This window comes from Cupressus sempervirens, chromosome 2 (genome assembly GCF_028749045.1).
Source record: "Cupressus sempervirens isolate cs-2001-9-10 chromosome 2, ASM2874904v1, whole genome shotgun sequence".
In the NCBI taxonomy this organism is placed as follows: Eukaryota; Viridiplantae; Streptophyta; class Pinopsida; order Cupressales; family Cupressaceae; genus Cupressus; species Cupressus sempervirens.
The window spans coordinates 459,465,643-459,486,748 of NC_143119.1; the positions used below are offsets into that span (position 1 = coordinate 459,465,643).

General features: G+C 37.5%; 1 protein-coding gene across 12 annotated transcripts in view; it reads left to right on the forward strand.

Moving 5' to 3' along the window:
- The window catches only part of LOC149573034 (uncharacterized), a 155,564-nt gene that overhangs the window by 58,973 nt on the left and 75,485 nt on the right, over positions 1-21,106 (forward strand). For 7 of the 12 annotated variants that reach the window (XR_016360009.1, XR_016360010.1, XM_089814195.1 and 4 more), the window contains exons 2-4: positions 12,472-12,704; positions 12,826-12,978; positions 13,117-13,517. The exons of 3 other annotated variants lie outside the window; for them this stretch is intronic. Coding sequence is in view for 5 of the 9 variants with exons in the window: in XM_089814195.1 (XP_089670321.1) it covers positions 12,834-12,978; positions 13,117-13,517 (546 nt within the window). In the remaining 4 variants the exon portion in view is untranslated. The remainder of the gene's footprint in view (positions 1-12,471; positions 12,705-12,825; positions 12,979-13,116; positions 13,518-21,106) is intronic. 2 more of the 12 variants (XM_089814201.1, XM_089814202.1) reach the window with 1 other exon arrangement.

The following is a 21,106-nucleotide window of genomic DNA, read 5'->3' on the forward strand; positions in this document are numbered from 1 at the left end:
AAGAAAAGGATATGATGCTATTCTGGGACGGGATTGGTTGGTGCAAGCAAAAGTAAAACATGATTGGAAACGAAATACCCTATCAATGGAGCGCAGAGGCAAAAGATTCACAATTGACCTGCATACACAAATGGTCGGTGAGGAGGCAGCATCGTCAGATTCAGAAAGTGACGATGAAGCAAAGAGGAGAATGGAACCAGACGAAGGAGTATTGAGACTCGACGGAGGATCGAATGATGACAACCTGGACTCGATGAATGGCCTGTTCCACTGGCAGATAGAAGACTACGAATTGTTTCCGAGTTGCAATATGTTAACGATCGACGAACGTGAAAAAACACAGGAAAATGAATGTTCGGAGGAATGCAGGGAAGCGGAAGAAGGAAAAGCTGTCATGGCTGAAGCTGAGGGGAAGAACATACAGTTTGAACATAGAACAACGAAAGATCCCACTGTCTGGTACATGATGAATGGATTGTGAGGAAAGAAAAGGTTACACCGCAACATAAAATTAGTGGAAGGGCACTGACAGCAAGGAAATAATCCAGTTGCGCGACGATCGCAGGCACAATGGGCGACGGAGGTGGCACAGAACAAACGTAAAGCGTACGACGGTCAGAATGAAATCAAAGTGGAAAAGTTTAAGGGCAGATGGGTTGGACCATATCAAATTCGGAAGGTCGGCGACAATGGAGCGATCAAATTATCAACTTTGGACGGGCAGAAGATACCTCCGGCAGTCAACAGATCCAAATTCAAAATATATGGTGCTAGGAAGACTTCCTCACTGTTATAGGATAGCCAGCTGACTCCGTCGTCGTTGCAAAATGGCGATGCCTGGAGGCAAAATGGAGGTACCTCTGTTATTTGATTTCTTTAAATTAAAAAAATATCAAAAAAATCAAAAAAAAAAAAAATTTGAAAAAAATCAAAAATCAAAAATAAAAAATCAAAAAATGGGGGCCCCGAGGACAGAAAGGCCTCGCGGGCAAGTCTGTCCACGAGCGTAACAGATAGAGGACCTGCGGGCAACAGCTGTCTGTGGGCAACAAAGGAAAGGCCCTGCGGCAGTCTGTCCGCTGGTTAATAAAAGCCCCGCTGGCAGCCTGTCCGCGGGCTCTTAAGACAAAAACATTCTTTGCCAAGCAAAGCCCCGCGGGCTTAAATACTTTTTTTTTTGGGGTTTTTTTCCTCCGAAACCTCCAAACATCTCTTCTGCGCGGGCAGTCTTCACCAGTAAATAGGAAGGCCGCAGACTTAAAAGAAATCATTCTCGCCAAAAGTCTCCGCCGGTATAAGGAAAGGTCCGCGGGCATAAAACTTCTTAATCCCCCGATTGAAGCACGTTGCCATTCCATTCGTTCACCTTGGAGCCGCACGTGGTCTTCTGTTCCATACTGCCATTTGCTACCAGGATAGTGCAAGAGAAAGAAACGTAGGAATCCGCACAAAAGGATTTCTCAGGATTGTGAGACGGATCGGTTGGGATGAGGAGGCACTGAAAACATCTGAACAAAGCATCGGAGGCATCGGAACGCATGAAGCTAAACGTAAGCCTCAGACTCCATTCCCTCCTCCAGCCAGACTTCCACGGGGAAACAGAGACATAAAGAAGAGTGCTTGTTCTGCCAGAAGGAGAAGCTCAAGGTTTTGTGAGGAATGAGAAAAATATGGCATATTTAGTTTGGGCGCTTTTGAGTTTAGCGGCATCACAGTAAAATTGCAGGAGCCAAGATGGAATCTGTGTAGGGAAGGAGAAGCATTTTTGTGTGCAGAGGGATTTGTGGTGGATTGTAGAGGAAGCAGTAAAAAAAAAAAAAAAACGACGACAGATTCAAGTTGTTCAGAATGAGTTACAGATGATGCCAAAGGAAAGGGGACGCATCTATAGTTGCCAGAAGAGTGCAGAATCGACAGAAAATGACAGAAATGGTGGGTTCCATGCATTTCTGTGTGGGTTGCGAAGTGCTAATTTGGTCTTGGCGGCGCGGGGGCGCTGCCCCTCGACTCCGCCGGGGGGCGTTGCCCCCTGGACCCCCAGTCGTGGCGGATATCAGTCATGGGAGTTTGACCAGTGGAGAAGAGTTGAAGTTGTTGCAGACATGGACTTTCTGTGTACCAGAGGCACTTGGAGTAGGTGTTGGCTGGGATGCTGTCTTGGTGGATGCGTAGAGAGCTCGGGAGGAGCTAATCATCCAGTTGGAGACAGTGTAGCGACACTTAGCTCAGTGGACCCAGTGTTGGAAGCAGAGAAAGCAACATAGGTGACTATCAAGGTCAGCTTCATCAAGGAGGCAGTGTTGTGTTAGCAGAGGCTACAAGCACGGGACGAAGTGAAGCGATGTGACAGAAGCAGATTTTTCTTGTTGTAGTCACTCTGATGATATATTTTGTTTGTTAATTTGTCTCAGATATTTTGTAATTGTCGTCCGGAGACGACTTTTTTTTTTTGGGGGGATAGTGTCAGCCGATTGGATGGTTCCGGCGGTGTTTCTGTAGTCGACGAAATGATGGTCGTCGGTGTTTTGTATTCTGTAGCCGACGGGGTGATGTCCGGCGGTGTTTCTGTAGCTGACGGATTGACTGTCAGCAATGTTTGTATTTTGTAGCCGATGGGTAAATAGTTTGTAGCGGATGTAATGTTGTGGCCGACGAAACCCTTCGTGAAGGTTCGGCGGTAGTATTTATATCCCGTCTGGGATCATTGTAAATCATAAAATAATCTGCTATTGCGAATATTATGAAGCCTAATGTATGTTCTGGCATATGCAAATATTATTCTGCTATTATTGTCTGTATGCGTTGATTTCTTTACCTATACGGTAAACAGTAACATGGCATCCAATCTGTTCCAAATCACAAGTAACACTTGTTTCAATTGCTTGACAATCTCCAAAGGCCACCTGCAACTTTGTAATCAGCTTTATCAATGTTTCCTCTTTGTAACCAATGAGCCCTTGAAATCTAAAGAACATTTCACATAACAGAAGAATGTCACATGAGACCATGGCTTCCAGATCAAATTTTACCATTTCATTCCAATCATCGAGGATTTCATTGAAGTTGTCCACTTCTTGAGTCAAAGAATAAATTAAGTTTCACTCCATTTTATTCATCTCTTTGACACGCCTAAGAACTGCAAATGTCTTTGTGATGGCTCAAACTCCTTCAGAAATGATTTCCTATATCCAAGACTTGGTGGCTTCAATCAACTTTCTCTCTTTAGATGTTTGAGACATAACAACAACACTCTGAGAAGATTTTTGTCGAATGACTTTGTTCAGATGAGAGACCTCCTGTTTCAGTTGGTTTTTCTTTTCCCAAAGCTCATGATTACTCTTCGATACATTAGCCAATGCATCTTGAGCATCTTGCAAACAACTTAAACGTGACTGCTTTCCGATTTCAACCTTAGCAAACTTGTAATTAGAATGAGTAAGTTCCTCAATAGGTTTGTCCACTAGGGGCTCAACAACTTGAACAAATTTGGTTTTATCTGAATCAACTAAAATCCTTGAAACGACCTTATCTTCCAAAGATTTGGATTTGGTCTTCTTAACAGGAAGATTGTTTGGAGGAACAACCACTTTTCTCCTCTTCGTTGTTATTTTGCTCAACCATGTAGGCAGGCTAAAACCTTCATTCGTAAAAGTTGATATAGTGGAGACCATTGTTATTGATCCTGATTGTATTTCCATTGTAACAGAACAAGATTCAGTCTGCATAGTTGAAGGCATAGAAACATGCTGAGAAGACTCCGTCATGAAAAGCTCAAACCCTATCAAAGATGTATCAAGTTGGGAAACTTGACCATTGATAAGAGTCAGAAAATCCTCAAACGCATTCGCTAAATGTTGATATTGTTCATTTACAGGAATGCGAGGAGCAGCAGAAGAAATAGGAAGAGCCTTTTGTATTGACTTCCAAAACTGGAATAGGAGTGAAAACTGTGGAAAATGTATGCACATCGTCATCTACTTCATGTAGAAATGGCTCTTCATGTATAGACAGTGCACAAGCTTGTGCAGGCTTTAGAGAAGATATGATCATGATTTCCCTTTCATTTGAATCTTCTTTATTAGATTTTGTTTCCAATTCTTCCTCTTATATTTGAATTGGTTTAGAGATTTGAGATGTTTTAGCTCCTTTTCCGCCCTTCAATTTGAATTTGAGGGAACCCTTAGCATCAGAAGATGAAGCACCATCATTCCCTATGATTTCTAGCTATGACTTCCTGCCAGGACCAAAACTTCCACAATCCAAGCCCATCTTAGGATTTACTCTTTTAAGGCCTTTATTTTTCAACCATTTGTTGGTGTTTGCCAAAATGGATTGAAATCTATTCATGATAAATATACCTTCTTTTTGTTGCCACTGAATAAGAAAAGAGCACTTCTTATCAAAGCCAGCTTGATGAAATTCTAGATCAAGGATGTCACCATCATATTCAACTTGGAAATCTGAAAGGATCTCCAACATGTTAAAATTGATTATTTGCTGCAGGGTTAATCTGCAGTAGTCCATCTTCATAATGTCAAGCTCTGTCCTCATATCAATCCAGATGTCTTCGATGCGATGAACATGAGTGTAAGCTCTTTTCATTTGAGAATTCATCTTTTGATAGTCAAAGTCAAATCTTGCCTTGAACTTCTTCAAGGTGATCAACTGCAACTTTGCTTCCATGTTCTTTGCTTTAGGCACAAAAATGATCGAATAGTTGCCAATAGACAAAGGTTTAGCTGAGGTAGTGAAACCAGGCCTATGCATAGCATGTTGATCACTCTACACGTCCATGAGTTGTCTAGCTAGCTGTCTAGCTAGCTCCATCAGAATAATTCGATCTGTAGCATACCTAGGTAAGGTATAGAACTCACCTTTGAAATATCTAACTCTCAAGTATGTGAAAGTTGGAAACTGAATGAAAATACAACTGTATTGGTTCACCTTATCCCATGTTGCATCAGATACTCTTTTGACAAATAACTGTTTATTGAACAAGCACTGAAAATGCCCAAAGAGAGCATCTTTGACTCTTTTGTAATGAAATTTACTATTTGCCAAAGTGATTTGGTCATAGTAATCCCAAGTAGGAACTTGAAGACAATCACCTTTGGTTGAAAAAGTAGAGAAAGATCCCATAGAAGAAACAATGTAAACAAGGTAAGGATTCATGTAGAAGGGTACCAAAGTTCCCACGTTGCATATCTGCTAGCAAAGTGCAGTTCTGATGAGCTCTCCCCAAAAGATGTGTTCTTTATTCTCCATGATTTGAAACATGAACTTATACATCCATGGCTCAAAATCAGTAGAATTTTTAAGGCCACAAATTTTGCTGAGAAGGATGATGAGATCCTTATATTCTTGTTTGAAGTTAGACCGGTCTTTGGCCATCTAGAGAAGTTGTTTCTTTTATTCTCTAACCAATATAGGTTGACATACTTCTCGTTATCACCTTTTTGCCCACTTCAGCATGCCAACGATGATTCTTTGGTCAAATCTGCACATTCTGTTTTATGTGGAACCTTGAAGATTTGTTCAATGACTTCAGGATCAAGGTTAATAATTACCTTACCGTTCACATCTTTGATAGTTTCGTCTTTGGAGTAAACCACTATGCACATCCGAACATGAAATCAGGTTCTATGGCCGCCATAGGAAATGTAGACACCAAGCGAATGTTGCTTCTCTTGATACGCTTAATTTCTTTACCAACTGGAGTTTCAACTCTCTGTAGAAAATCAACCATGTCCATGTGACCAATCTTCGTGTCCATCACATTATCCAGAATAGATATGACTGATGAGGGAGTTGCATGAGCCAACTCTTTATCATATTGATATTTCATTTTGCCTTTCGATTTTGATGGTGAGGATATTTCTTGTGCTTGTACTGCAACACAAAAATCCCAAAACATAACTACATCATTAGATGAAATCGCCATACAAGTTGACTTGTGATCAACAAAGATTCGGAAACAAATTGGGGACTTGGTAGATCCAACAAAATGATCTCGAAGAAATTATATGCATATGTAATGGATGGAAATGAAATGAGTGGAATGCGGAATGAAGTGTTATGAAAGTGAAAATATCGAAGATGGAATGAAATGAGAAAGTGTGAAGGTAGAATGCATGGAAATGCGTGCAAATGAAGATAGCTGATTTCACACGTAACTTAGGGTTTTCAAGGTATTATTGCATGAAAAATGAGTACATGTAAGTACAACATGTAACAGAAGATGAAAGGTGAGATGAGATGCAAATGCGGGTGGAGGATGCACTTCAAATGTAAGTCCGAATGGAGGATGAGATGGAAGACATGGAAAGAAGCAAAAACATGTATTTGCTCATGGAGGCGCAAATGCATATGGAGGAATGAAAATGGAAAAGGGAAAAGTTTTGATAATGAGCTTTATAGTCACTTTTGGTGAAAAGGGGAAGTCAAAGTACACGGGAGATGAAAATGACATCTTTTTTACTTTTCAAAAAGTAACTTTTAATCAAAATTGGACCTTTTGGATGCAATTACACGTAAGGCATTTCGTGTAATTGTGTCATGCGAATGGATGTGAAAAGTGAAATGAGTGAAAATGGAAGTAGAAAATGGGATTATATGTATGTGCGGATGGTGAATGAGAGGTTAGATGTTGTGACATGAAAACAGAATGTGGAACGTGATAATGCTTTTGCATGAAGTGAAGCAACAACAAGTTCTTGGGGAAGAACTTGTGACTTCTTCAAAGTGGAGAAAACCAACAAACACAAAACACAAAAATACAAAGAAAAGCGTACCTTTGGAAAATGACTCAAACATGCCAATACGCAATACACATCAACACTCAAATTCGAAATTAGAACTTGGAAAAGAACCAAAAACATGGAAATGAACAATTTCTTCATTTTTAATGGAAAAATGCACTTTCCAGGGCAAAGATTTCAACAAGTGGCAATCATCAAGCAATTATGTGCATAAAATCAGCAAGATAAGCATAAATTAAATAGCAAGAAAGAAAGTCCACTTACATGAAAATTAAGTGCCAAAAATGGAGGAGAAACATGCTCGAATGTTAAAAAATTCTCCAAAAACGTTTGAATCTTTCAACTTTTTACAAATTTGAATGGGATAAGGCAGCAAACAAGAAAAAGTTGTTGAAAGATGCCAAAACGTGCCCTAAGATTGCTCCAAAATCCAAGGTTTTCAAGATGCATGTACTTGGGACGTTTTTAGCAAAAATGTATGAGCAAATCAATTTGGTGTTTAAAACTTAAATCATGCACCAATATGCCATGCAAACACCAAATAAAGCCAAATCGATTTGGAATGGAGCAAAAACATGGACCAAAAATGAAGTTGTTTTCTGATTTCTTCAAAAATGTGCCCTAGTTTGGAGCTTCCAATAAACGTTTTTTAGCATGTTGAATCCATTTTGAATGCAAGAAAACTCATTGCCCATCAAAAACGCCTCAAATGGAAAAGATTTCATGTAAATCCATCAAGAAAATCTCCACTTAAGATCAAAATCGTGTTCTTGGAGGGCAAATACATGAAGTTCTTCAAAATCAGACTTTTTGGAGGCCAAGGCACATATTAAAACATGCTTTAGTATAAAATCGGAACTTTTGGAGTCAAAAGCATGTTTTAAAATGTGCATACAAGCAAAATCACACTTTTTCTAAGAGGATGCATGTTTTAAAATTTGTATACAGGCAAAATCGAACCTTTTGGATGAGGATGCATGTTTTAAGTTACATCTCACATTTTGGATGTAAAGACATGAAAACTTAAGTTTGAGTGGCATCAAAAAGGTCCACCAAAAATGAACTTTATATGTAGTGACATGTAAAATGTCGACTTTTGATGAATTTTACATGTAATTGCATATAAGATGTCCTTTTTTGATAACTTCAAGTCATTTAATTAACTTAAATTTATAAAAATGTTACTAAATGGGTCATAAACAATATTGATCTATCATATTTAAAAGTATAACATATAAACATCATTTAAAAAGTAACATTTAAATAAGCATTTGATTTAAACACCAAAAATTAAATTGAAACTATATAGTTATATAGTTACTTTATGTGAAAAATTAAAAAGTAACTCAACTTTAAATTATAACATAAAGTGCACTATAGTCACTTTAAGTTAAAAATTTAAAGTTAAAGCAACTTAAAAACATAACAAAAAGTGAATATAAGTTATATTTATCAAAAAGTGAAAGTCAAATTAAAATGATAATATCATTATTTTTAATTCGTGTTGTTGCACCAAAAAAGTCCACTTTAGAGGCACTAAAACAGGCATATCTCTTGACTGACAACTCCAATTGAGCTTTAGGCTAGACCGAATCGAAGGGAAAAACGAAAGGCATGACATGAGCAAAACCTAAGAACTAAAAATCAACAAACTCAAACTCAAAAGAAAAGAACGGACAATGAAGGCTTTAAAAATCAAGCAAAGGCTCGACATTTAACAAAATGAAAAAGACTTGATGAAGGCCTTCAGTAAAATGATTTGATATACGAATTGAAATGGATCTATCGATCAACATTAAGCAATTGAATATCAAATTCAAGCTTAGAGAAATGCAAAACTAGCTTGAAAAAATTTCGTGCTGTTACCAACATTTTGTGGTGACAAAATGCAGGACAACAATGAGCATGCCCCATTGTATACGGTCGGTAGAAAGCTCCAATCTCTGTTGATGGCTCATCAATATCAAACCAGGAATTAGGAGACGACTTCAATCTCTGACTCCGAACTATTGGTCGGGTAGGATCCTAGGCAACCCTCTCAGCAAACCCAACCTCAAAATCCCTGTGGGGAAGCATGGTAGACAGAGGCTCTACAATCTTTCCCACCAACCTCTGAATAACACGAGAGCCCCGGATGAGAGTATCCTCAAACACTCTATATGAATCCTCTCGCACATCTGAAGTCTCCAAAAGATACTCCATGAAAGCCTCTATGCAGTAGAAATTATGTGGAAGCATCAACCTGCTCCCCCATGACCCACAACCGATCTCTCTGAAAATGTGGCACTGTCAACTGTCCAATGTTACCAGTTGTATGAAATGAAGAAATAGATCCGCTTTCTGCAGAAGGAAGCAAATCACCATGTGAGCTCGTCTCCATTGATGTTCTCACCTCCTCTGTACCTAATGCACCCATATGTTGGACGAATATGTTGGCCACATTATCATGTCCATCATTCCCAACCTTAGAAGCAAACTTGCCACCAATAACAATATGCAACTAAACAAGGTCTGGGGCTGGTGTCGACTATACTTGCTCTAACTCCACGGTAACCTCATCCAACTGTGACTGTGACTCCTGAAGAGCCAATTGAGTATACTAAAGAGAGTCTACAATCACCTCAAGCTCCTAGGTGAGCTCTACCACCTTCTCCTCTTTCCCTAAAAACGTGTCATAGCAACTGCTATCCCACTCCAGAAGGTAATCCCTGTCAGCAACTGAGAGTAACTATGCTTCAAGATTTTGACAGCCTCTCGAAGTGCATGAATCTCTCCTAGAGAAAGACTACTATCACCGTGCTCATCTGACACAAGAGCACCCCAACCATATGTATCTAACATCTAACGGATAGCATTATAATGCTCAAAAGTTGAAGAAATGTCACTATCACTCACCTTTAGCTGACAAGTCACATGATGCCTCTGTAACCGTTGACTCCTATACAAGCTCTCTGTCTCACTAACAACACTGTGATAGGAAATTGAATCAGAACTACCCACCTCAAGATCGCTCACTGCATGTGTCCTATCGACCTTGCACAACTCTACATCCAAGATATAACTACTATGCACCTTAGTCAACTCCTCATCTAGAGAAATGGAAGCCCTCGCAATATCAATATCCCCACGTGTCTTAACTTCCACCTCAAAAGATAGATCCTATAAACATTGATCTTGGGACCCATCCAAAACCTCCTCGGAGTCATTAGTTGATACCTGGCAAGGGATATCAAACCTAGTGCAGCTCATAGCATCATCAAATGTATCATAAGATGTGTCCATACTATGTACATCCACATCTCCTAATAAAGCCTCAGCTGCTGATACTTGACTCTGCACACATGACTCAATGTCAACCGGTGAATCGATAATGCTAGAGTATGAACTCACATCTACTAACTCTATTGTATCACCCAAATCACCAACATCAAAGTTGGGTGACTCCATACATGCATCAGTCTCACCTAAGGAAATAGTTGTCTCCTGCACCGAGCAACACTATGACAGCTCACATACAAATCTCCAATAATAATCCCCTCCTCAAGAGAATGTGAAGTATCAATAGTAACAATTGCATCAACTATCTCTACACTAATTGCATCAATAGCTCTAAGAGCCTCAACCTATTGAAGCTCAGTGCAGCTATCCTCTACTATTGACACAACCACGTCCTTATGAAATAAGTCCATCATCAACATTGAGGATAGGACTAGCAGGTGTCGTACTAAATATAGGTTCATTTGCATCATGGACACCTGTCGGGGAAAACTCAAGCCTCCTTATAAAGGCAGAAACCATATACCTTGCTACCCTCTCAACCGTCTTTGGATTCGACAAGCTCTCTGTCATCTTTTGTTGATGAAGCTTAAGTTTTTCCATACTCTCTTGCAAAGCATTCATTTTTATGCTAACTTCCTCATTACTCCACCGACTTATGGAATTACCAGTCCTCCTATGTCTATCCGTGGCAAGAAAATCCTGGAGTGCTGGTCACTCCAAATGCAACAAAAAATCTAAAAATAAAATAACTTTCCTACCCCACAAGATGACAAAAAACTGTTCTAATACCACTATAATAACCCTCAACAGGTGATAGCTTAATTAAACATCAATTTTCCTTCACAAGATTAATGGTTCGACATTTTGTCACACTTTGCATGAAATCTCTATCTCGCTGTCTTTTATCTTTAAATTACTTCCGCTTGCTTGTAATGGTTCAAATTTAGTTTAGACGTATGCAAATGGTTATTAGATGTCCAAACTAGAGTATCGTGACTCGTGGCGAGTTACGCGAGTCACGCAAGTCAGCGAGCTACCAATGCCTAACTGAGTCATTATGACCCGTGACTCGCGAGCGGCGAGTCAGGTGGCGTGACTCGCCTAACTCGTGAGTCATGAGGTGACTCACCTAACTCGGGCTGCTTGACTCGACCACGGCAACATAAAATTGGCAAGCTTAAAATATTAATTTTTGCATACTTTTTAAAAAAAAAAATTCTTCTTACTCCCTCTTATAACCCTAAAAGAGCTTCCATAACACTCTATTGTGAGAAGAAGAAAGAGAGAGAGAGAGGTAGAAGAGAAATAGAGTGTCCTTGTTTTGCAACCAGCTGAAAGGAAGAGGAGAAAAGCTTACATTTGTGACATTGGAGCTTGCATGTAGATCATCAAGGAGTTTATAAGAGCTTTTCTCAACACTTTCCAAAGCATTTGAAAGAGGTAAGAGTTGATTTTTTAGATTTTGATGATTTTTTTCTCTACGCTTATGGGTTTTTTGGATGAATTTTTTTGTTTTGTTTATGAGTTTTTTTTTACTTTAGATCTTCATAAAATACAATGCTTAAATGGTAATATTTGGTCTAAAATGTCTTACTGCAGCAACATTTACATTTTTCCTTACTCATAATGGCTCCTAGAGGTAAAACAACCCAAGCTCTCTAAAGGCAATAAAAAAGATGAGTGTTGGAAGTTGACCATAGACTTTCCGAGTAGAACTAGAAGTCAAACAAAATGCTTATTTTGCAAAACCATTAATAGTGGGGGGATAAATAGATTGAAATACCATATTGCTGGCATACGTGGTCATGATACTGAGCCTTGTAGAGCTGCAACTGTTGAGGCTCAATGTTTTTGTTATGTAGCCTTGGAAAAATATGAACAAGAAATTTAAAAATAAAATAAAAATTAGAAGAGTTAGCTCAAATTGGTTCTTATTCCCTTCCACGCTCATCTGGAAATGTTTCTGAGTCAGTAGGTTGTGTTGGAGAAGGTTCTTCCCTTCCCCCTTATCCTCCTAGTGCTTTTGCTAGTCGTACTTCTTCTACATCTATTCCTTGCACTGCTAGTGGTGCTACTGCTATGGCTGCTACCCCTTCTAGTAGTACTGGGCCTACTGGCTTTACCTTTCATCCTAGAGTTGGAAAATCTAAGTTGGACAATTTTTTTGTACCGCATTCCACTCCTGGTGCACAACCCTCACTTGAGAGCTTGGGCTAGAATAGGGAGGTAAATGAAGCTAAAATAAGAGCAATTTGCAAGTTTTGGTTTTTCTGCAACATTCCATTTATAGCAACCAGGTACTTCAACTTCATTTATATTTGATTGTTTTATGTTTTAAGTTTTAAAATTTAAATTCAATTTTATACTTTTAAGTTGTAACTTGATATTGAAAATTTGAAATATGCTAATTAAAATATTTTTATAAATGTAACAGGACTCCTTATTGGCAGGGGATGATCGATGCAATTTCCATTTGTGGTGCGGGGTTCAAAGCCTCCACTGAAGACGAGTTGAGTGGCCCCCTTTTACTAGATATGGTTGAGGAGATGAAACTTGAGTTGGAGGACCATAAAAAGATTTGGAGCCAAAAGGGGTGTACCAATATGACGGATTGATGGATAGATAGGAGGAATAGGACTCTCCTAAATTTTCTTGTTTCTAGCGGAGGTAATCATCATCCTCTACTTCTTGAAGTCTAAAATTTAATGTATTATTGAATAACAAAATTTTTATTTTATTGACTATTGATTCTTGAATGATAATTATTTTGTTTAATTTTCACTTTTAGGATCCACCATGTTTTTGAGGTCTATAGATGCTTTCTCACATGTGAAAAATGCAAAATTCTTATGTGAGATTATTGAGAAGGTCATAAGGGAGGTGGGGGAAGAGAATGTTGTCCAAGTGGTGACTGATAATGCAGCTAATTATGTTGTTGCAGGTAAAATTATAACTTCTAACTTTCTAAGTTCTACTTCTAAAAAATTTGTTTTAGTTTTTCATTAAATTTTGAAAATTAAAAGTTTTTTAATACATCAAAATTTTTCATTGTTTACTAACTAATTTAAAATTGCTGCAGGAAAACTTTTGATTGAGAGACACCCAAAAATCTTTTGGACTCCATGTGCAGCCCATTGCATCAACCTCATGTTAGAGGATATTGGCAAGCTTGTATGGGTGAAATCATGTGTTACCAAGGCCAAAATTTTTTGTAAGTTCATCTATAATCATACCTTGGTTCTCAGCACTATGAGGCAATACACGAAGGGAAAGGAGTTGGCTCGTCGTGGTATCACAAGATTTGTCTCTAATTTTATCACACTAAAATCCTTGCTGACTTCAAGGTTAGATTTGAGGTGCATGGTTGTTGGTCTAGAATGGAGTTCCTCCTCCTTTGCCACCAGCCCTGCAGGGATAGATGCAACACAATGCATTTATGATGATGAAGGTTTTTGGAAGCCATGTTCGAAGATTGTGGAGGTAATTTAAATTTCAAAAGCTTAAGTTTTAAAATTTTATAAATTAATTTATCTCATACATATTTTTGTTTTATTTTCATTGTGCAACTTTGCAAAGTTTCATCATTCACTAAATTATTTTTTTGTTTAATTGTTTTGTAGATCACTGAGCCCTTGCAGCCCTCCTACGAGTTGCCGATGGCGAGAAGCCCTCTATGGGCTACATTTATGAGGGCATGGATAGGGTCAAGGAGGCTATTAAGGCCAAATATGTAGGAGTTGAGGAAAACTATGGCCCTATTTGGGACATAATTGATAGGAGATGGCAAAATCAGCGTCATAAGCCCATCCACGTAGCAGCCTATTACCTCAATCTGGCATACCATTTTTTGTGAAGATTTCAAGACAGATGAGGAGGTTATTAGTGGCCTGTACATTGTGATATCAAAGATGGACCCTAATCCCACAGATATATTGCTTGAGATGGATGCCTATAATAATGCATCAGGGCCCATTTTTTCAAGTCAAATTTGCGAAGGTGGTCGTACAAAATTGCAGCCAAGTAAAAATTGCAGCTTAAGCCTTATACAATCTAGTTTCTAAATTTCTAGCTTTAAACTTTAAAGTTCAAATTTTGAAATGAGACTAATATTTTTTTCTTTTCCTTTTTTCAAAATTCAAATAGATGGTGGCAAATGTTTGGGCCTTCAACCAAAAACCTTCAACAAATCGCCATCCGCATTTTGAGCCAGCCAAGTAGCGCTTCTAGATGTGAGCGAAATTGGACCATGTTCGAGCGCATCCACTCGAAGAGGCGTAATAGGTTGTCTGTGCAAAAAATGAATAGGCTAGTCTTTGTGCATTACAACCTACGCATTAGGATCAGGGAGATTTTGGATAGTGACACCTCTCCGATTACTCTAGAGGAGGTTGATCCAAAGTCTAAGTGGATCACTGAGGCTATTGATCTTGTCTTTGATGATGAGGATCTATAGTGGGTTAATCGGGCAGATAGAGAGGGCCAAGCTGAGGCTGTGGCTATGGCAGCAGAGGACGAGAGAGCTCCAGTTGTTCCTAGTGGCACCTCATAGGCATTGGCAGAGCCAGAGACTACAGTTGATCCTAGAGGCACCTCATAGGCTAATGCTATGGCTACTCAGACATCCAGGACCTATCTTAGACGCCTTACTAAGAGACATTTTATAGATTATACTGAGGTTGAGGTTGAGGCTGAGGCTGAGGTTGGGGATGAGGATGAGGATGAGGATGATGATGATGATGAGAACTCCGACTAGGAGCCATAGCTATAGTCTTGTTTTAACTTTTTGTTTAACTTAATATATGATCATAATTTGGAACATTTGATGATGACTATTGATTCATTGAATCTTGATGTGTTGGATTTCATAATACATAATACATATACATTTTGATGGGTTGCATGGATTTATCATTTTATATATGATTCTATGTTTTACTTTTATAATATTTCCTTCAGCTACTGTTTAAAACATTAAAGTTTAAAGTTCAAATTTTAATTACTAGCAATATAGTATTTAACAATTTACCTTTCTAGTATTGTACTTATGTAATCGATGTATGTTTGACTTTTAACTTTAAGTATGTGCATTATGATCAATCTCAAATTATCTTCTCTTTAATGATGTTATTGTGTCTTTACGCTTTATTCAATAATGGGTGCATGGAATGTTCTTTAAATCCTATAAAATCTCAAATTTTGAGATTTTTTCACTTTGCCGAGTAACCACCGAGTCATTTCTGAGTCCGAGCTGGGTCATGAGTCAAGTTACTTTGGTCCAAACAAAGAAGCTTAAGTACAAATGCAATCTTTTTTGACCATTCGAATACATATGATTTTAGCGTGTGAAGTGTGCATCTACAGCCAATAGACATTTATACACTTGGCATGCAATCTAATAACTGAAACACATAACTACAACTCTCATGAAATTTGCAATTAAATGAAGAACCTGTAGGTGACAGCTATAGATATCAAAATTGCAGCAGATTTGTATGAGGAACAATGTGCAACAGTATGCTCCCTCCAACTTAAGGCAGATCGCAATTAGCATGTAATAGACGCTACCCCAATAAAGAAACATCAAACTCCAAACGAAAACGCAAGTCTGCAACTTATAATTTCTATCTCCAAACCCTTTTGAATTAGACCAATTCACTCACAAATATCAGCTTCTCTTGTATAGTTAATACAATTGAGAAGACAAGTCAAATTGCTCTACTTCAGCAGCAATTTGCACTACCAATTTCAGACAATCTTCCACTATACTTCAGCAAAAGATAACAAATCCTCAAAACAAACCCTTATTCTTCAACAAGGGCACAAACTTCAGAACCTCAGAAAAAGCCACAAAGGCATCAAAAGAAAATATAATATCGAAGCATGCTTTTTCCAATGAAATGAACTCATATTTATAATGCCTTTGTTGACAAAAGTTTCCAAAAGAACTTGACTTCTGAAATTGTGAAAGTTTCCAAAATAATTCAACTTCTGAAATTGTGAAAATTTCCCAAAAGAACTCAACTCTTGAAACTTTCCAACTTAACCCTTTTGGCAACATTTAATACTTGGCTTAGGCATAATATTAGTGAAATAAATGACCCCTTCCAATGATGACTCAACCTTCAACTTAAGTGATATTATAAAGTTAAATTATAACTTTATAATGAGTCATTTAATGATCTAATAATAATTTGGCCACTAAAAATATTATAACCCCCAAAATACTCATCATTTAAATATGTCGTCTGAAATAGGAGTTACAACTATTATTTCTCCATGTGACCAAATGCACTTTCCAAAAATAGAAAGGGTCCATCTCAATCAACACCCAACTTACCACAAATAGTAAGTACACAAAACTGAGCCCAAATGAAGTCCGATATGAGCCAAACGAAGACCAACCTATAACTTACTAAATTGTGGAGAAGATAAGACCCTCCCAAGCCAAGCCACTGCCTTAGAAGACCCTCTATCCACAATAATTAGCCTATGAGGATCACAATAATAGGCTAATCTCTCAAACTCTGATACTGGCAAAAATGGAGACATTACATTGCCGTGCCCTTGTGATCGCTGCATTTTGTTGCCGTGCCCTTATGATCTTTGCATTTTGTTGCTGTGCCCATGGTGGAGATCAGTGGAGATCTAGGATTTCGTTTATGTGCCCTTGTGATCTCTGCATTTCCTTGTCATGCCTTTGTGATCTTCGTGCCCTTGCTTTGCAATTTCGTTGTCGTGTCATGCTCTTGTGATCTTTCTACCCTTTGCAACACTACAACATTTGGGGTCAAATTGCGACGGCGGTGTGATTTGTGGTGTTTGGATCCAAATGTAGTAGTGCTTGCTCTGCAATTTTCTTAAAGGGGAGAAGAGGTACCTATGTAAATGTTATTTTCTTTTCCTTGTAAGCATGTATCTCATTATATTTCTCCCAATAGGTGATTAGAGAAGCTTCTCTTTATGTATATGTATGTGTATATATACATACACACATATGTGTGTGTCTATGTATGTATGTACATATAGAGAAGCATCTCTTTATGTATATGTATGTATATATACAGAGATCTCTCTGTTTATATACATACATACATACATACATAGACACACATGTGTGTGTATATATATATACACATATAAATACATACATACATTTGCATATGCAATTTTATCACCTTGGAAAACTGTATTTGATCTTTACTCAATCACTAAGAGATAATATAATTTGTAAGTATAGATTTCTGCATACTTAGTTTGGTATGAATAGTTTCGATTGAATTCATCTGAGGAGAGTGAGTCTACTCATGATGATAATGGCTCCATGTATTGGGTCTTCAGAGGACAGATTTACAGAAGATTAGATGTTGTTTATGGATATGGGATGATTTGTTTGTGATGCCAATATATCCTCCTCCATATTGAATTTCTATATCATCAATTTGCTAGATACAAATCATTGGACTTGATCTTCTGAAACAGTGGGACTAAGATATAAATCTCAAACAAGGGTTGCGTGCTATGTCTTTGAGAATTTACAGTCCAAATGTCAAATGCTTATAAGAGTGTCTCAAGTATTGGCATAGTCTCCTTGCGATGATCCCAAGTATCAAATTCTTACAAGAAGGTTGGGAACCACTTCAACATCCTTTGCATGGTTTAGAGGTAATGTCATTGTGGCAGAGGCTTCTGCAAGGGAATGAGCCTCGTAACTATGACATTTACATAGAAGCAAAACTTGCTTCTTCAACTCCTTACACTCAACTCTTCATTGAAGTTATTCTTCAATTCTTTGCATATGCAATTTTATCACCTTGGAAAACTGTATTTGATCCTGCTAGTTGGGAACACCTGATTGTTTATTTTATTGTACCTAATCTGATGACAGTTCTATAAGAATTTGTAATCAACCCAACTAATTAGCAACTAGATCCATTTAATTGGTTATGGCTAGGTTCTTTCTAAAAATATCTGCTATGATATGTTTTTGTAAAATTTCTTGCGAACTCTGCCCATTTTTTCTGGTTTGCATTGTTATTGTGGAGGCTCTTGAGGTAAGTCACTTAGCACGAGTTGAGTGAGTTTTATTTTATTATTATTTGGATTCTCGAATATGTATGTAGCTAGATCAATTTTTTTGTTGTTCTAAGATGTAATGAACACCTTAAAAAATATCTCTAAATATACATGTCCAGAAGGAGATATAAAGAGATACCTATTTAGAAGGAAAAGTAACCAACATTTACATACCCTTGAAGAAAATCACAGAGCTAAGGCATGGCAACGAAATTGCAGAGCAAGGGCACAACACGGCAATGAAATTGCAAAGCAAGGGCATGGCAACGAAACACAGAGATGACAAGGGCACAATAACCAAATCGCAGAGCAAGGACACGGCAACGAAATGCAGAGATCACAAGGGCATGACAACCAAATCATAGAGCAAAGGCACGACAACGAAATGCAGAGATCACAACAACGAAATTGTAGAGCAAGGGCACGACAACGAAATGCAAAGATATAGCACAGGAATGAAATGCACCAAGCACAAGGGCATGACGATGATTAGAGCTCTCCATCCTTGTTCGGAGCTCTCCACCTTTCGTGCGCAACTCTCCACAATCAAAACAAATGGGAAATGATTTATGTTGTGTTTTTTTTTTTGGTTAAAACTTACGCAAGTTTTTTGGTTAAACTTACGCAGGTGTTGCAATTACGACGCTTACATCAGTATTGCGATGGCATTGGGGAAATTCACAAAAAAAAATGAAAATCACCACAAATTAGACCGCTGTTGCAATTCGACCCCAAATGTTGTAGTGATTATACAAAATAATCTACGTTATCATTGTATTGCTCATATACTTAACAAGGGATTGAGGTTGTAAAGAGTGTGACAAACCTACAAGGGAAAGAGTTTTTAGTATCTTTATGTTATTTAAAGTTTTTGGAAATGATTTATTTTTGGGTTTTGAGTATAACATAAGCATATGCAGACTCAACATTTTTTAATCTTGTAATCAACTACTCAAAAAAAGGATCAAATATGATTATAATGTGTCATAATGTAGAGAGAGTTTTTTCTAGAAAAAAATATGATTACCCATGATTTCTTTCTCTTTTAAATGCATGAAATGTCACTGGAAATCTATGTTTGTTGCATGACAAGAATTTTGACTAAAATGGTTTGGTTTTTCTACAATCAAGTCATATTCCTTGAGTTTACATAAGCTGGTGTTTGTGTGCAGTACAAATATACTTAAAATCAAATAAATCATACCAACATGTCTAATGATTTTTTTCTTTATTCTTGCCCCAAGGGTTCCATTCCATCAAATTCACTCAATAGTTGGTTTTTTTAGTAGTGTAGCACAAATTGCTTATGGTCGAAATAAAAGGTCAAAAATTGACATTCATTTACTTGTTCCAACATATCCACTTAATGATATATGATTATGGGGAATTTCTACATCTTGATTCCCTAAGTTGTTCCTAATGTCGAATGCAAGGAAATTAGTCTCAATTCTTAAATTCTACAACACAAAACAATGTATTAAATGTGAAAATGCAAATATGAGTCCAATCAAAATGAAAACCAGCTATTCAACTTGCAGAAAGCCAAATTAAGAATAAAAGATTGAGATCACTTTCAAGGCTTTAACTAAAGAGTTCCTACAATTACCTTGATGGTGAATGTAGTGCTCACTTAAGAAAACACTACCAACCCTAGCAGTGAACAAGATGTTGCTGTTTGCTAACTGGCAAAACTTATGAGTAGTTGATCGCACTCATTTTGATATAGGAAAACTTAGGGCATACATTTTGCACATAGGATTACTTCTTAGCGTCCTATGCTTGTCCTTAATAGTTATATGGAACAATGAACACAAGAGCGAGACTTTCGTGTTATAAAAATCAAATATGCATATATTTACTACCTCCTGCGACAACTAAAAAAATAAATAAGAAAATTAATTACACTAATGCCTAATTAAAAATATAGATTGCCCTATGACTTAAGTGTAATGTCCTCGTTTTTCGGCAAGTCTGTGCAGTTGATGGAGTTGGCTCATCATAGCTTCCCTTGTGAGCTGATAGGGTGTTTTGGGGGTCCCAGTTGTGAACTTAATATTTTTTGGCAGTTGCTATTTTTGGCATTGAAGTGGGTGGCTCTAGCAGATTGTCATCACCTGCAGTAAATAAGGTTAATAATTCATGAGCTCTTATTTATTCGATAATTATTACGTGCATTATTATAATGATATTTATATTATTATAATAATGACATTTAGAGATATTTCTAAAAATATTGTTGGAAAGTTTCAAGTGTTGAGTTCATTTAGGAAACTTCCACAATCTCTGAAGTGGAGGTTTATAGGAAACTTTAGCCAACAAAAGATTATAAATGAGAGCTCATTTCATTGGAAAAAATATGCTTGAATATTTATTTTCTTTTGTTGCCTGTGGCTTTTCCCTGGGGTTGTTCTTGTTGGAAGATTGGTTGGAAGCATGAATGCTGATGATATTCCTATGGGGGAGTACTACTATGATGATATGTTACATTCATGACTGAGTTTGTTATTGATGTCAACATAGCAAGTTTGATATCAACATAGCAATTTTTTGTGGTATCTGATTGAAGAATAGAGGAAAGATCAAGTTGGTACGAACGACTAGTTGAGCACTATAACCACCCAAGGTTATGGGAGATACTTCTCAGTATCTGGTATATGCAATTAACATCGAAAGCAGAAAGGATAAGTCTAAAAGAAGTTATGTAAGTTTTGGTGATGTTTGTTCTGAGATAGAATTTACAGAGGCATGTTCTGGTAAACTTGTTATATCTCTTAGCAGAGTTGATATCTTGAGGATCGAGGTTGAGGACATGAAGAAAACATGTTGAGGATGGCGTGGCTAAGTTTGCTCGTCATAATATTGCATGTACGGAAAGTTATTCAATTTGCAAGGCAGAAGATTAAGGTTATCAATAAGTGTAACATGTTCTTAATGTGGTCCTATAATAATTAATTAAGAAGGTCTAATAGCTGACTCAAGGAATTGTTTTATGGACT